The sequence below is a fragment of the Phocoena sinus genome, chromosome 5 (assembly GCF_008692025.1).
Source record: "Phocoena sinus isolate mPhoSin1 chromosome 5, mPhoSin1.pri, whole genome shotgun sequence".
Classification (NCBI taxonomy): domain Eukaryota; kingdom Metazoa; phylum Chordata; class Mammalia; order Artiodactyla; family Phocoenidae; genus Phocoena; species Phocoena sinus.
In genome coordinates this window covers 76,445,551-76,461,910 of record NC_045767.1, presented here as the reverse complement: position 1 = coordinate 76,461,910, position 16,360 = coordinate 76,445,551, and the positions used below count along the sequence as shown (strand labels likewise).

At 41.1% G+C, this 16,360-nt stretch overlaps 1 protein-coding gene across 1 annotated transcript in view; it reads right to left on the bottom strand.

The window, feature by feature from the left end:
* EXOC1 (exocyst complex component 1) overlaps window positions 1-11,024 on the bottom strand; it is a 57,840-nt gene extending 46,816 nt beyond the window's left edge. The window contains 3 exon segments of the mRNA XM_032632558.1: window positions 5,070-5,200; window positions 6,666-6,799; window positions 10,890-11,024. Coding sequence (XP_032488449.1) covers window positions 5,070-5,200; window positions 6,666-6,789 — 255 coding nt within the window. The 5' untranslated portion in view covers window positions 6,790-6,799; window positions 10,890-11,024.
* Between the last annotated feature and the right edge of the window lie 5,336 nt (window positions 11,025-16,360).

The window sequence follows — 16,360 nt, the reverse complement described above, 5'->3', positions numbered from 1 at the left end:
CTGCAGCACTATTTACCACAGCCACGACAGAAAAAACAACCTATATGTGCATCGACAGATGAATGGATAAAGATGATGTGGTGCATATATACAATGAAATACTACTTAGCCATAAAAAAGAATGAAATAATGCCATTTGCAGCAACATGGATGCTACTAGAGAGTATCATACTAAGTGAAGTTAGTCAGACGGAGGACAAATACATATGATATCACTTATATGTGGAATCTAAAATGTGACACAAATGAACTTATCTGTGAAACAGAAACAGACACACTGACATAGAGACCAGACTTGTGATGGCCAAGGGGGAGGAGAGGTGGGGAAGGGATGTACTGGGAGTTTGGGATTAGCAGATCCAAACTATTATACATAGAAGAGATAAACAAGGTCCTACTGTATAGCACAGGGAACTATATTCAATATTCTGTGATAAACCATAATAGAAAAGAATATGAAAAAGAATGTATATATATATATGTATAACTGAATCACTTTTCTGTACAGCAGAAATTAACACAACATTGTAAATCAACTATACTTAATAAGTTTTTTTTAAAAAAAGGTAATTGTGGACAAGGATGTCCACTCTCACCACTACTCAAAATAGCTTCGGAAGTCCTAGCCACAGCAGAGAACAAAAAGAAATAAGAGGAATACAAATTGGAAAAGAAGTAAAACTGTCACTGTTTGCAGATGACATGATACTATACATAGAAAATCCTAAAGATGCTACCAGAAAACTACTAGAGCTAATCAATGAATTTGGTAAAGTTGCAGGATACAAAATTAATGCACAGAAATCTCTTGCATTCCTATACACTAACAATGAAAGATCAGAAAGAGAAAGTAAGGAAACAATCCCATTCACCATTGCAACAAAAAGAATAAAATACCTAGGAAAAAATCTACTAAGGGAGACAAAAGACCTCTATGCAGAAAACTATAAGACACCGATGAAAGAAATTAAAGATGATACCAACAGATGGAGAGATACCATGTTCTTGGATTGGAAGGATCAATATTGTGAAAATGACTATACTACTGAAAGAAAACTACAGATTCAATGCAATCCCTATCAAATTACCAATGGCATTTTTTACAGAACTACAACAAAAAATCTTAAAGTTTGTATGGAGACACAAAAGACGCCAAATAGGCAAAGCAGTCTTGAGGGAAAAACATAAACTGGAGGAATGAGACTCCCTGACTTCAGACTATACTACAAAGCTACAGTAATCAAGACAATATGGTACTGGCACAAAAACAGAAATATGGATCAATGGAACAGGATAGAAAGCCCAGAGATAAACTCACGCACCTATGATCAACTAATCTATGACAAACGAGGCAAGGATATACAATGGAGAAGACAGTCTCTTCAGTAAGTGGTGTCGGGAAAATTGGACAGCTACATGTAAAAGAATAAAATTAGAACACTGCCTAACACCATACACAAAAATAAACTCAAAATAGATTAGAGACCTAAATATAAGACTGGACACTGTAAGTCTCTTAGAGGAAAACATAGGAAGAACACTCTTTGACATAAATCACAGCAAGATCTTTTCTGATCCACCTCCTAGAGTAATGGAAATAAAAACAAAAGTAAACAAATGGGACCTAATGAAACTTCAAAGCTTTTGCACAGCAAAGGAAACCATAAAAAAGACAAAAAACAACCCTCAAAATGGGAGAAAATATTTGCAAACAAATCAATGGACAAAGGATTCATCTCCAAAATATATAAACAGCTCATGCAGCTCAATATTAAAAAAACAAACAACCCAATTCAAAAATGGGCAGAAGACCTAAATAGACGTTTCTATAAAGAAGACATACAGATGGCCAAGAAGCACATGAAAAGCTGCTCAACATCACTAATTATTAGAGAAATGCAAATCAAAACTACAATGAGGTATCACCTCACACCAGTTAGAATGGGCATCATCAGAAAATCTACAAACAACAAATGCTGGAGAGGGTGTGGAGAAAAGGGAACCCTCTTGCACTGTTGGTGGGAATGTAAACTGATACAGCCACTATGTAGAACAGTATAGAGGTTCCTTAAAAAAACTAAAAATAGAATTACCATATACCCAACAATCCCACTACTGGGCATATACCCAGAGAAAACCATAATTCAAAAGGACACATGCACCCCAATGTTCATTGCAGCACTATTTACAATAGCCAGGTCATGGAAGCAACCTAAATGCCCATTGACAGACGAATGGATAGAGAAGATGTGGTACATATATACAATGGAATATTACTCAGCCATAAAAAGGAACAAAACTGGGTCAGTGGATGGATCTAGAGACTGTCATACAGAGTGAAGTAAGTCAGAAAGAGAAAAACAAATATATTAACGCATATATGTGGAACCTAGAAAAATAGTACAGATGAACTGGTTTGCAGGGCAGAAACTGAGACACAAATGTAGAGAACAAACGTATGGACACCAAGGGGGGAAAGCAGTGGAGGGGCGTGGTGGTGGTGGTGTGATGAATTGGAAGACTGGGATTGACATGTATACACTGATGTGTATAAAATGGATGACTAATAAGAACCTGCTGTATAAAAAATAAAATAAAATTCAAAATTTCAAAAAAAATAATTGCATTAGTATTTATAAAGAAATCTAAGAGTCTTGGCAACTCATATGAAGCTTGATGGGAAATGATCTCTTCCCTGGGAATATTTCACATAATGCCATAAAAGAGGCTGACTGCTCCAGCAGCAACACTCACACAAATCAATGCGTGATGCAGGGACTTCCCTGGTGGCGCAGTGGTTAAGAATCCGCTTGCCAATGCAGGGGACATGGGTTCGAGCTCTGGTCTGGGAAGATGCCACATGCCTCAGAGTAACTAAGCCCAGGAGCCACGACTACTGAGCCTGTGTGCCACAACTACTGAAGTCTGTGTGCCTAGATTCCGTGCTTCGCAACAAGAGAAGCCACGACAATGAGAAGCTCGTGCACCGCAATTAAGAGGAGCCCCCGCTCTCTGCAACTAGAGAAAGCCTGCGCGCAGCAATGAAGATGCAACACAGCCAAAAATAAATAAATAAATAATATTTTAAAAAAAATTATTAATGTGTGATGCAAAATGGCTAATGTTAGGCTATGTATAAAAATTTTATGTTTTATATCCATATGTAGCGTATACAGACCAACGTGCCTGCATAAAATGAAAAAAAATCCATTAAGCAAGTCAGCAATGAGGTGTCAGCTGAGGAAAGCATTCAAATAAGCATTCAGCAATGTTAGTGAATTACAGAAGTCAATGGGGTTATGAAGTGTGGAACTACTGAAGAGAAAAAGGCTTTTTAATAAAGGTGAATTTCTAAAAAGCCTTTCAAGTATTTTGTCTTAGAAAATCTCTACTCTTCATCCTTCCCATAATAACAGAAATTATTAAATAATTGAAGTGTTTTTTAAAATCTCATTTTCATGTTCTTTCCAAATACATATACATGCACCCACATTCAAAGCACCTGTCAGACCCCGTTTTCCACATCCCACGTTTTTCTAAAAACTGGGTGCTTTTTAGGAATAAAGCAAAGGCCCAGTTTGCCTAAAATATTTAAAGAACAGGCATTCTCTACATTTTGGAAGAAATCTCAACTCTACAGATATGCAGGACTCTCCTAAAGCTGTTTCTGCTTCATTAAAAAAATCTTCTTGCACCTGACTCAACTGCCTGTCATGCTGTCCAGCTTTTGGTTCCTCAGAGGTTTGTACCAGGTCAGCATAAAACCAGACTTTTATTTTATCAGACTGCTCTACAAAGGTAGTTTTCACTTCTTTGTTCCTTTTTAATCACTGTATGAGACTTGTAGAGTTCAGTCAATGGACACATGTAGTTACAGTACTGTAAGCCTTGCTATCAGCCCCATCCACAGTACAGTAGATGTACAGTACAGTACAAGGCATTCCCTAGAGCTCTGGAGGTGCCTCTGGGCTGCAGAGGAAGATGAGGGGGAGGGTTAGAGAGGCTGAAGAGGAAGAAGCACCTACTTTAACCTGAGGGGGTCCACTTTATTTCCTTTTTTTTTTTTTTGCGTTATGCGGGCCTCTCACTGTTGTGGCCTCTCCCATTGCGGAGCACAGGCTCCGGACACACAGGCTCAGCGGCCATGGGTCACGGGCCCAGCCGCTCCGCGGCATGTGGGATCTTCCCGGACCGGGGCACGAACCCGTGTCCCCTGCATTGGCAGGCGGACTCTCAACCACTGCGCCACCAGGGAAGCCCTATTTCTTTTTTTTTTTTTAAAAAGGGTATTGCTGTGAAAAGCCTTGAAATGTCAGGAATAAACGTGGCCCTTTATCATGATTATCGTATTATTCAACTTTCCTGGAGTTTGAGTGTGACTTAAGGTGTAAGGTATCTTATTAATATCTTATTTAATATCTTATTTAATGTCTCATATCTTATTCTTCAAAGTCCTTAAAATAAGGGGTGAAACTCACTATCACTGCCATCACTTGAGCCACAATATTCAAACCATAGCTTCAGAGGGCCAGCTTGGCTGCCTCAGCTGGTGATTCTACATTATTTTTAAGGACTACCTAAGGAAGATTCACTTTGGTTATATTTTCTGTGATTTCTGAACTAGGTTTTACCATTATATTTTCTGTGATTTCTGAACTAGGTTTTACCAAAACAATGATTTTCTTTTAAAAACTACTCACACAACACACCACTTTAAAATCCATACTAATTTATGGGTTTTATACTAAGTATACCTAATCTAAATACAGAAATGTACAGTCAAGGTTATTTTGCTCTAGTTATGTAGCCTGTGAACAAACATAATTGTAGCTCAAAAAAAAAAAAAGCACAAACAATGAAACAAGCTTACATACATACTTATTTTAAGTGGCCTGCGAATGAGAAGTGAGAGAATGGAAGGTTGGATAATACACTTTAGACTAATTGCTGGTTAGGTGGTGAACTACTGGGTCACAAAACAAGTTTAGATCATCTTAGAAGACAATATACTATGTTACAAAATGAAAGACACTTTCTGAATTCATGTCAAAGAACTAACAAAAACATACTTTAATAGCATCCTTGGCATCTACCACAGCAAGGTCTCGAAGGGCCCAAGCAATCTGCCTTTTGTAGAAATCTCCTTTATCAGATTTCTTGACTTTGACCACCTTCACCTGCACGGGGCGTTCAGTTGTCACTGTTGAATAAAACACACACTTTCATTAGAGACATCATTCATTTCCTCATTCTTCATTAATTCATTGCAAACACAGCTGTCAGGTGTCTGTACACAATACTAAAGCAGGAATAGTATTTCATAACAAATGCTATGACTGAGGAATACACAGAATACCTGTGTACACTGGCAGACAAGGACAAACATGCTCACAGAAGTGCTGCCCGAATAGCAAAATCTGGAAACAAACCTCCTGGTCATCACTGGTAGAACGGGTAAGTAAACAGCAGTACTCTCTGAGTAGAATACTACACAGCAGTGGAAATGAAAGAATTACAGCTATGGGAGAAAAACAAGACATAACATTCACAAACATACTGTTGAGTGGAAAAAGTCACAAATGAATACCTGTGCTATGATTCAATTTATGTAAAGTTCAAAGACACGCAAATATAACAATGTATATTCGAGATTACAAACACATATGGTAAAATGATAAAGAAAAGCAAAGGAAGAGTAAATCAAAACTCAGGATACTAGTTACCTCTTAATGAGGGAGGGAAGGGAATGGGAGCAGGGCAGGGCACACAGGAGACTTCAAAGGTGATGGTAAAATTCTTCTTATTCTGGACAGTGGTATACACAAGTGTTCACACCTTGTATGTATGTTACAGAAATACTTTTGTGGGACTTCCCTGGTGGTGTAGTGGTTAAGAATCTGCCTGCCAGTGCAGGGAACACGAGTCTGATCCCTGGTCTGGGAAGATCCCACATGCCACGGAGCAACTAAGCCTGTGCATCACAACTACTGAGCCTGTGCTCTAGAGTCCTGAGCCACAACTACTGAGCCCGCGTGCCGCAACTACTGAAGCCCAATCACCTAGAGCCCGTGCTCCACGACAAGAGAAGCCACTGCAATGAGAAGCCTGCGCACGGCAACTAGAGAAAGCCCACGTGCAGCAACAAAGACCCAACGCAGCCAAAAGTAAATAAATAAATATTTTTAAAAAAGAAATACTTTTGTATCTACTCAAGATTTAATTAAAGACAATTGAAAAAAAAACGAATTTGTTGGCCCGATTTTCCAATCACAGAAACAATGAGAATATTTTATTTTATTTATTTATTTTTGAAATTGAATTTCTTTTTTTTTAAAGTGATACATGGTCATTCTTTTATTTTTTAAATTTATTTATTTGGCTGCATCAGGTCTTAGTTGCAGTTCACAGGATCTTCTTTGTGGGATGCAGGATCTTTCACTGCAGCACACAGGCTTCTCTAGTTGTGGTGCGCAGGCTTAGCTGCCCCGTGGCACGTGGGATCTTAGTTCCCTGACCAGAGATCGAAGGCATGTCCCCTGCATTGGAAGGCAGATTCTTAACCACTGGACCACCAGGGAAGTCCAAGAATATTTTAAACAATGAGGAAATGACCCCTAGGGAATAAAACAATGCCAAACAAGAACCTTGACTTACTAAATACCCACCTGTGGCACACAAAAAACAGTTCTTTTTCTTTTTTCCTGCTTTGCAGACATTGACAATACTCAGCAGGCGTTCGTCATTTGGTGTAAAAATGTCTCTTTGTAATGCGTGCTTGATTGCTGTCATCTTTACTCAACTGAAAAAATTCAGAGTATAGATATTATACTCATTCTCAAAATCATTCTATCTTACATTGTTCCACTTAGCATTAAAAAAATGATCTTATTTATGGCAAATAAGTGTAGGATGAATGATTTAATACATTAGTACACCTACATCATAAAAATAAAAGCTGTATGTTTGGAAAAGAAATTAGAGAACCAGTGATATCAAACTCTAAAATCTTTGCAAGTGTTCACCAAATATTATAATATTTTTTTAAAATTTAGGAAAAAATTAAAAAAAAAAAATTTAGGAAAAAATTAAAAAACCCATGCCCAATCCTCAAATATACATTTCCTATATAAAGAACTCTTACAACTCAACAATAAAAAGACAAGTAACCCAGTTAAAAACTGAGCAAAGGATCTGAACAGACATTTCTCCAAGGAAGAGATACAAATGGCCAATAAGCACACGGAAAGATGTGCAACATTAGCCATTAGGGAAATGCAAATCAAACCACATTGAGATACCTACCACTTTACACCGCTAGGATGGCTAAAAATTAAAAAGACAAGTGTTGGTAAAGGTGTGGAGAAAAAGGAAGTCTCATATATTGCTGGTGATTTTAAAATGCTGCAGCCACTTCAGAAAACAGCTTGGTGGTTCCTCAAAAAGTTAAACATGGTTTACCATATGACCCAGCAATTCCACTCCTAGGTATATACTCAAGAGAACTGCTAAACATATGTCCACAGAAAATCATGTACCTAAATGTCCACAGCAGTATTGTTCACCATAGTCAAAATGTGGAAACATCTCAAATGTCCTGATGAACAGCAAAATGAAATATATCCATACAGTAGAATATTTGGCCATAAAAAGGAACAAAGTACTGATACATACTACAACATCAGTGAATCCTGAAAACATGATGCTAAGTGAAAGAAGCCAGTTACAAAGAACTACATATTTTATGATTCCATTTATGTGAAATGTCCAGAGTAGACAAATCCATACAGATGGATTGATTTGTGGTTGCCAGGGGCTGAGGGCAAGGAGGAATGGGGAGTGACTGCTAATGTGTACGGGGCTTCTTTTTGGGGTGATGAAAATGTCCTTGAATTAGATAGTAGTGATGCTTTTATAACCCTTTGAATATACTGGAAACCGCTGAATTATATACTGAAAAAAGGTGAATTTTATGGTATATTAATCATCTTTTTTCAAATATAACTTAAGTTACATATTTCAAAAAAACTCACTGCAACTTTATTTTTTGAATATACTGTATATATATATTTGTGTGTATATACATTATTATTTCCAATGCAGATGTATAGTATTTCATACGTGTGAGCTTGCTTAGGAAATTAACTCCTAGTTCTAACACTGCTTCTATGGGAAAATGAAGAAATTATGAGTTTTAAATAAATGACTTAGAGTGAATTTTTATAACACACGGACACTTTTGTAAACTATAGGTATCTCCTATATTTTACTCAATCTGTAAAACTTCTATCTCTGCTCCAACTCAAAAAATTGCTTTTCTCACAAAACTCACACTTCTATCCCTCTTTCACCTCATCTCTGCCTCTAGTCTCCTGACCGCCCCCTCCTTCCTGTTCTCCTAGTCCATCTGGCCTCTCCAAGCTTAATTTCTTTTCCAACCTAGCCTAGAGGCAGTGTTCATTTCCCTAGCCCACACTATCCCCTTCAACATCTTGCTCCATTTGTAGACCAGTTCACTCTGTTCACCAATCTCCATAAACTGTCTTTTTTCTCTACCTCTCTTGGCTACCATATGCCATTTAAGAAGGCCTCATATCCATGTTCACTGCACTCATTACAAATATTTAAATCCAATTAAAGCTAAAGTTGCTCAGCAATTCCTTAATACCTTCTTTGATGATTCCTCTTCCTACTCCCCATCAGTATTGCAAATCCTTATTTCTCTCCTTCAACCCCCAATTCTAGTGTCAGCCACCTCCCTTTCTGCAAATGCCTTCACTATCTACCCTGCAGAGAATATAGAAGCTATGAAGAGCAAGTTTCCCCAACTGCTTTCTTCTTCATCTCTCTACATTTTTACCCATCCTAACTTCCATTCCACCTATTATAAAATGTCCATGTTACTATCCCTTAATACGTTCTAGGGCCTACACACTGTGTTAAAAGCTCAACTCTATCCTACACCCAAGCCACGCTGGATACTGACCAGTTTGCTTTTCTGTCTCTAGGCTCTTGTTTGTGCAATTTCTTTTTCCTGAAATTCTTTTCTCCCTGGGAAATTCCAATCCATCCTTAAGATCCTGCTGAAATGTCACCTCTTCTGTGAAGTAGTCACACACTCAAAGGAAAAAAAATTCCTTTCCCACTTCTCTAATATTTCCCCTCTATTCTGCTAACATAGCGCTTACAAACCATATTGTCTAGCTAGTTGTATTCTCTCCCCCCTTAAAAGTATTTCCTTGCAGGCAAGACCACGTCTTATTCATCTTCGTATTCCAAGAACTTGGCAAAGACATACCAGGCATTTAATAAATTAACCAAAATGACAGCACCAAATAACATGACAACTAAAGCATTCTGCTGATTTTCCTTCATCTACACATAATTTATCCTTTCTGCTCCTGCTGCCAACACACTAACCCAGGTTCACACCAACCACATCTATTAAACACCACAGCATCTGGTTACCTGTTTGCAAGCTTCTACAACCCCAAAACTCTCGACAAATAATATTAAAACATAGCTTTCATCACGATATAACCTTGCTCAACATTTTCCTAATGTTCCCAAATACAAACCTTCCACTCCAAGCTGTTCATTCTGGTCTTTAAATCTTTGCTTAGGAGCTTTTCCATGCAGGGAGTATCATGTATCCAAACCCTAATTACACTCCATAATTTATATGAAGTTGATTCAATAAAGATCTTAATCCAAACTGATCTCTCCTCTCAACTGCTACAGCACTTATTGCATTTACTAAACAATCAAGCACTTGCTGTCCAACTGGTTCGTAAAATCACAAGCTCCTGGATCTCAACAACTCTCTTGAAAGAAAGGAGGGATGGGGGGTGTTTTAGCATAGTTCTGTGTCCTTTATTAGTGGGTACTCAACAAATATCTCTTGCAGTAACTTGAACTGAATAGTAAAAACTGGTTAAATGAATGACTAATAGTGGTCAGCATCTACCACCCAGACCTTCTTTGGTCAAAAGCAAAGGACTGACCGTATGGTAAGTGGTAAAACAAGACTGGACTGGGCAGAGTTCATAAAGGAGTTAGTCATAATGAAAAGCACTATGCGACTCTCATTCATTCGGCAAATATCGATGCCTGCGAAGTGCCAGGCACAATTCTAGGTTACAGTGGTGTATATGACAGATATGTCCATGAAGACAGGAAGAGCCATGCCTCCAATGGCATCTACATCCTCAGGGTGAAGTGATTAACTCTCCAGTCTTTACAGTACATTTTTTGTAAGTCAGTGAATGAACCATTAGAGGTCCTCCAAAACTATTTCCCCCGTTTAAGAACCCATGTATGACCATGTTCCAGTAGCAGTCAGCCACAATACTCTACACGCTGGTTCTTGTTTCCTTAAATTCAGCTGGATCATTACAAGGTGTGGCAGGTAACTTGTCTGTAGGAGTGCCATGTCAGTGAGTGAGTGTGGGCTGGGCCCTGTATGCTCTCGAGACACCTTAGCGCGTGGAGCACTGTCCTCCAGAAAAGAACAAGGTGCCTGAAGCCAGGGAAATGCACTTAAAAGATTTAGAAGGAAATGTGGATTTGGACCCCTCCTGGTTCACGCCAGAGAGCAAACGGATCAGGGCCGTGTTTTACAGTGAAATCGGGTTTTCATGGGCGGAACCGGAAAGGGGTGTCAGGATTGCACTCCCAGCCCCCCGGGGCGGGGGATGCTCCTACTGGACTCTGCGTCTTACCCAGACAGGCAGGAAGAGAAGAGGGCCCCGACGGCGGAGGGAGCGGCACCCGACCCCCCGGTGCTGGGCCAGCAGCCGAACTGAGGAGCCGCCTCAGACCCTGGCGTCCACCCGTCCGCTCGTCGGTGCGCCGCCGCCAGGACTGCCCGGCAGCCGCGGCCGAAGGCTTACCGCAAGGCCGGACCGAGCCCGCCTGTGCCGAGGCGGGTCCTCCACGACAGAGATGGGACGGGGCTGGAGGGGCCACGGCTACGAGGACGCGCTCCTCTGTCGGGCGGCCAACCGGAAGCGGCCGTTTGGCCCCACCTCCCATATCCGGGCACGTGACCAGCCTCCACGCCGGAAGTCGGTCTGGTAGAGCCGGAAGGAGTCGCGGCAGAGGGCTTGGCGAGGGCTAGGGGTCAGGTCTCGCCGTAGGGGAGTGTCTAAGACAGGCAGGGGCGGGACCCCGTCGCTCGGAGACTGACTCGGGAGCTGAGGCGTTTGGTACTGCGTGTTAGTTTCTCTTGAAGAGTTATTTATTCAGCTGTTTTCAGCAGTTCATTTAAGAAGATATGCGATTACTTGTTTTCTTTCTTGCACACGTAAAGCTTTGTTAACTCTAGATACTTGCTGCTTATGGCATGGAGAGCTTAAATGAGTTAAATCAGAATTTTGGGGGGGGACGCTGGGGACCAAGACACCAGCACTTTAAAAATTTTTTTTTTTTTTACTTTCTTAGGCCCGCAGCACGCGTGATATTAGTTCCCCCACCAGCAATCGCACTCGCACCCCCTGCAATGGAAGGGGGGAGTCTTAACCACTGGACCGCCAGGGAAGTTCCCACCAGCACTTTTCACATCTTTGGGGAAAATTCTAATATGCAGCTATGGTGGAGAACCATTGATACAGTGACATTGGTATTTTAAAATGTGGTCTGTGGACCAGCTGCTTGGGCATCATCTGGGGGTTCTTTAGAAAATGCAGCCTCTCAGGCTTACTTCAGATCTACTGAATGGTAATCTACACCTTAACGAGATGACGCCTGTGCACGTTTAAGTTTGAGAAGCACAGGTGATGCCAGTGTTGCTGGTTGCAAGGCAAGTGATTTATTTATTCCATATGTTTGGCACCTGTTTTATGCCAGGCACTTTGATCCGAGGTGCAGAGGTGATTCAGACATGAATCTCAACCTGAAGATGTTCCTGGTATGGTAGGGCCAAACAAGGTATACATTAAAATACATATAAAATAAGACAAAATAAATGACCAAAGAGAGATACAGGTCCGATAAATGTGCTGGTAATTCAGAGGAGCGACTTCTTTGCTCTAGCTCAACACCGTCCTTTGCATGGGTTCTGCAGGGACCCATTCAATGTAAGCATTCATTCATTTGAAAACAGAGACACCTCAATGCTGGACACTGTATTAGGTGCTGGAGATGCAAAGACAGGGATCCCACTAAGAAGGGGACACACCGTCATTGGAGAGACAGAATTAAATAGAGGGATAAATTACAGTCTAGTGTGGTAAAGTAAACAACAAAAGTAGAAAAAAAGAGATGTAGTGCCATAGGAATGCAAAAGAGGGTGTAACTCACTCTGTCAAGATGGATTCACTGAGAAAGGGACAAATGAGCTGTGCAAAGTATCTTTCAGTGTTTAGCTGAAGATATAATTTGGTGGAAAAATCAGCAGACAGTAGGGACCTGTTTGCTACTGAGATTAATATGCTCTAGTCAATGCTACTTGAAATGCTTTTCAGTTTCATTGAATGACTTCCCTTTTAAGAGCAGGATCTGATCTGATCTTTAGAAAGACCTCTTGGGTCCTTCCTGCTCAGTCCCAGAATGCTTACTGTGGACACTCTTTATATGACAGTTGCATGTGCTATTTTGTCCTTTTTTTTTCCTTTTTCTTTTCTTCCTTTTTTTTTTTTAAACCTGTATGTTTACAGCCCTCTTCAAAGTTAGGAAGTGAATTGCTTTTCAGAAGCCTGGACTTCTTCCCTGAACTCTAGATTTGTTGTTGTTGTTCTCTAGTTTTTTGGTTTTTTTAATTAATATTTACTGCAGTATAGTTGCTTTACAATGTGAGCTCCAGATTTGTGTATCCACTGCCTCCCCAACATTTCCACTCGGATGTCCATTAGGCATCTCAAACTAAATTTTAAAACTTTCTGGGCTTCCCTGGTGGCGCAGTGGTTGGGAATCCACCTGCCGATGCAGGGGACGCAGGTTCACGCCCCGGTCCGGGAGGATCCCACGTGCCACGGAGTGGCTGGGCCCATGAGCCGTGGCCGCTGAGCCTGCGCATCCGGAGCCTATGCTCCGCAACGGGAGAGGCCACAGCAGTGAGAGGCCACAGCAGTGAGAGGCCCGCGTACCGTAAAAAAAAAAAAAAAATTCTAAAAATTAAATTCTCCTTTCTTCCCTCCCTTTGGATTCTCCTCAAAGTAGAGGCTGAAACAAAGGCTTACGTGCAGTATTTTATTTGCGGCTTTGATAGCAGGGAGCAAGAGTGAGAGAAGAGGGAGGGGAAGTAAAACAAGGAAGAGGGAGAGGCAGTATAAGGATGTATTATTGAGTTCGTTGTCACCATATCTGAATGTTTTCTTGATCCCTTAGGACTTTCTGGGAAGCTTCGTGAGATGATTCGCAAAACTGTCCACTGAAAGCCAGAATGGAAGAGGCATTTATCTGTCAGCTCCTGTCTCCCTTTGATCAAAGGTTAATGCCCCTGGCCATTAACTACTCCACACTTCCCAAATGCACAATTGTGAATGCCGAGCTGACTTCCCCATCAGAGAAGTCCTGAGGAAGAAGAGAGGTGCAGTCATGTCGTACTTGCCCAAAGTTCATCAAACTCTCTTCAGAAAAGTTTGCTGCAGCAGTGGTTGGAATAAGTGGCTGAAAGGATTTGAGGTGGTGACAGAAGATACACAGATGCTGTCCATTTCAGTCCACTCTTTGTACCACTCACATCTGCTTGGTCTTTTGTTACGTCTGGTCTTTTACAGAGTCCCCTTCAAGGTGATGGCCACCTACTATCTCTGCGAAGACTTAATATAAGAGAGTTGGTGGAATAAGCTTCAGTCCCTGCTGCTACACTGATGCCAAGACCATGCTTGTTTTCATTAACTCCCTCCTCTACTATCCATCCTAACTTCCCTTCACCCTGGACCAGCACATCAGCTGATCTAGGTTGTTTCCTCAGCGAGGTAACTGGAACCTTCAGCCTTTGTTTACCTTGCTCTGGTTGGGCCATGATTGTGTAATTGCCTGTTCAACTTATCCCGGGGTACAGAAACACCAAGGTAAGCCTCAGTTGAATTCCTTCCAGATTTATTCCTCCCTACTGCTATTGTATAGCAACAATCCCAGATTTTTTGCCAGCCGCAGTTGAGTACTTCCACTACTATAGTAACTCTTTCCGTTGCTACGTTGACTACTGCCATGAGAAACCAAGTAACCAAATGATAGTGAGGGAGTTTCAAGTTCAGTGAAGCATCCTCCACCCAACTCATGTAGAGCTAATTATTGTAATCTAGCAAAGCCTAAATTTGGGAGGCAGGAAACACAAATTCTGTGAGTGCGTCACTGGAAGTGATGATAAAATGGGCCAATCCTGCTCCCATTCTGGGGTTTCCAGAGCTATGTCTTTAGCTGTTGGGGACACTCTTTATTGTTTGGTTTTAAGCATTTACCACATCAGAAGCTGGCTACTTCTGAGTGTTGAGGGATATGGCAATATCAGTGGAGTCTCTGGTCATGTGTATATTGTCACCTTTTTTTTTAGGAGGAGGCTGTAAAGTGGATTCCTTGGCTAAAGTAGCATTGATCAGGATACTATAATTCTGGTGTTATGGATGTTGGCAGAGTCACTTCAGGCAGGAAAGACAAACCTAGGAGTCTGTAAATATTTGTACTTCGGGCCACTTCTCTCTATAAACAAAGCTAATAATAAAGAATACTGCTCCCAGCTCTACCAACTGGCAAGATTTCACTTCACCTTTGTTCTTTAAAGCCATCCCTGAGTGGGGCTATGTGCAACAGCAGTCCAGTTTAGTGTCCAGCAGTCTCTGGTTTAGTGCTCTAAATATTCACTCTTACAAATAACCCCCTGGTTTCTATTAGACAGTTTTGCAATTCTTTTTGAGTTCATCTGTAGTTCAGTGGTCTCACCTGGGATGATTTTGACTCCCAGGGAACGTTTGGTAATGTCTGGAGACATTTTTGGTTGTCATTACCAAGGGGGTTCTACTAACATCTAGTGAGTAGAGGGCAGGGATGCTGCTGAACAGCCTGCAATACACAGGACAGCTCCCACAGTAAAGAATTATCCAGCCCCAAATGTCACTAGTGCCAAGGTTGAGGAACTCTGGTCTGGTTCTCCCTGGAGCAGGGGTTGCAATCCCCACATAGGTTTGCTGAGCTCTGACCCTGGTTACAGGCTTGAGGCAGTGGTCGTTGGGGGAAGATATTGGGAAAATTAAGGTAATAAATTAGGCTCTTGCCTCAGATATATTCTTTGAAGTAGTTCCAGACAAGAAGAGGCTGCTTTCCTTTATCAAGAGAAAGGAGTCTGTTGGCACAGAGGATGACAAAAAATCTGGGGGTTTAAGATTATAAGACACGTGCACACAAATGTCCCCATTCTAGATCTCAAGGTTTCATTATTTTCCTATCAGGGCCCTAGGTTTGACACGGGTAATATTTTAAGCCTGTGCATTTAGACACCTTTGCCGCTCTGCCACCCTTTTGATTATATGTCGGAGCTGATTTTTAGCACGGTCGGCTCAGTGGCTACTCTGCCCTAGAGGCTTCTGGCTTTCACAGTGTGCCATGATTTGATTGTTGGCTGAATAGAGCCTGTCATTTTCTTTTGTTAAGATCGCCAAAGCAGTTAACAGATGTCAGCCCACTTTATGACTATCATTGCTCCATAACGCTCAAGTACCATAGCCACATGTAATTCAATGTTTCATCTTCTGTCTGCACCTCATTCTAATCTATAACAGTAGAGAGTCTTGGTAATTAGCAATCCTACTGTATGCCAGGGGTTGTCACCACTTGCAATTTACCACCAACTACTTAACCATCAGCAGGGGTCCTTATTGTCTTGTGATCAGTGCTGTAGGATCAGCCTCCAAAATCCCATACTGAGGCTTTACAATCTGGAGTCACCTTTTTTTTAAATCGGATTATAGTTGCTTTACACCGTTGTGTTAGTTTCTGCTGTACAGCAAAGTGAATCGGCTATGTGTATACATATATCCCCTCGTTTTTGGATTTCCTTCCCATTTAGGTCACCACAGAAGACTGAGTAAAGTTCCTCTGTGCTATACAGTAGGGTCTCTGGAGTCAATTTTGATGCCCAGTGTTCCCCTTAAAGCAGAGCGCCAAACAAAGGCTTAGGTGCTAGTAGTTTATTTGAGAAAATGAGTTCAGGGAATAGACTAAGGGGCCCAGGGGAAACAAAATAGAGAAAGCGGAAAAGCCAATACAAGGATGCATTATTGAGTTGACAAATGCAGTGGGCGATTTGTTGATTGATACCGTGGAACCTTCTGAGAAGACTTAGTGAAATGGGTCTCAGAATTCTGTACTGAAGTGAAGAAGAAGAAAGAGGATGCACTTATCTATCGGCTCCTGTCTGCCATTG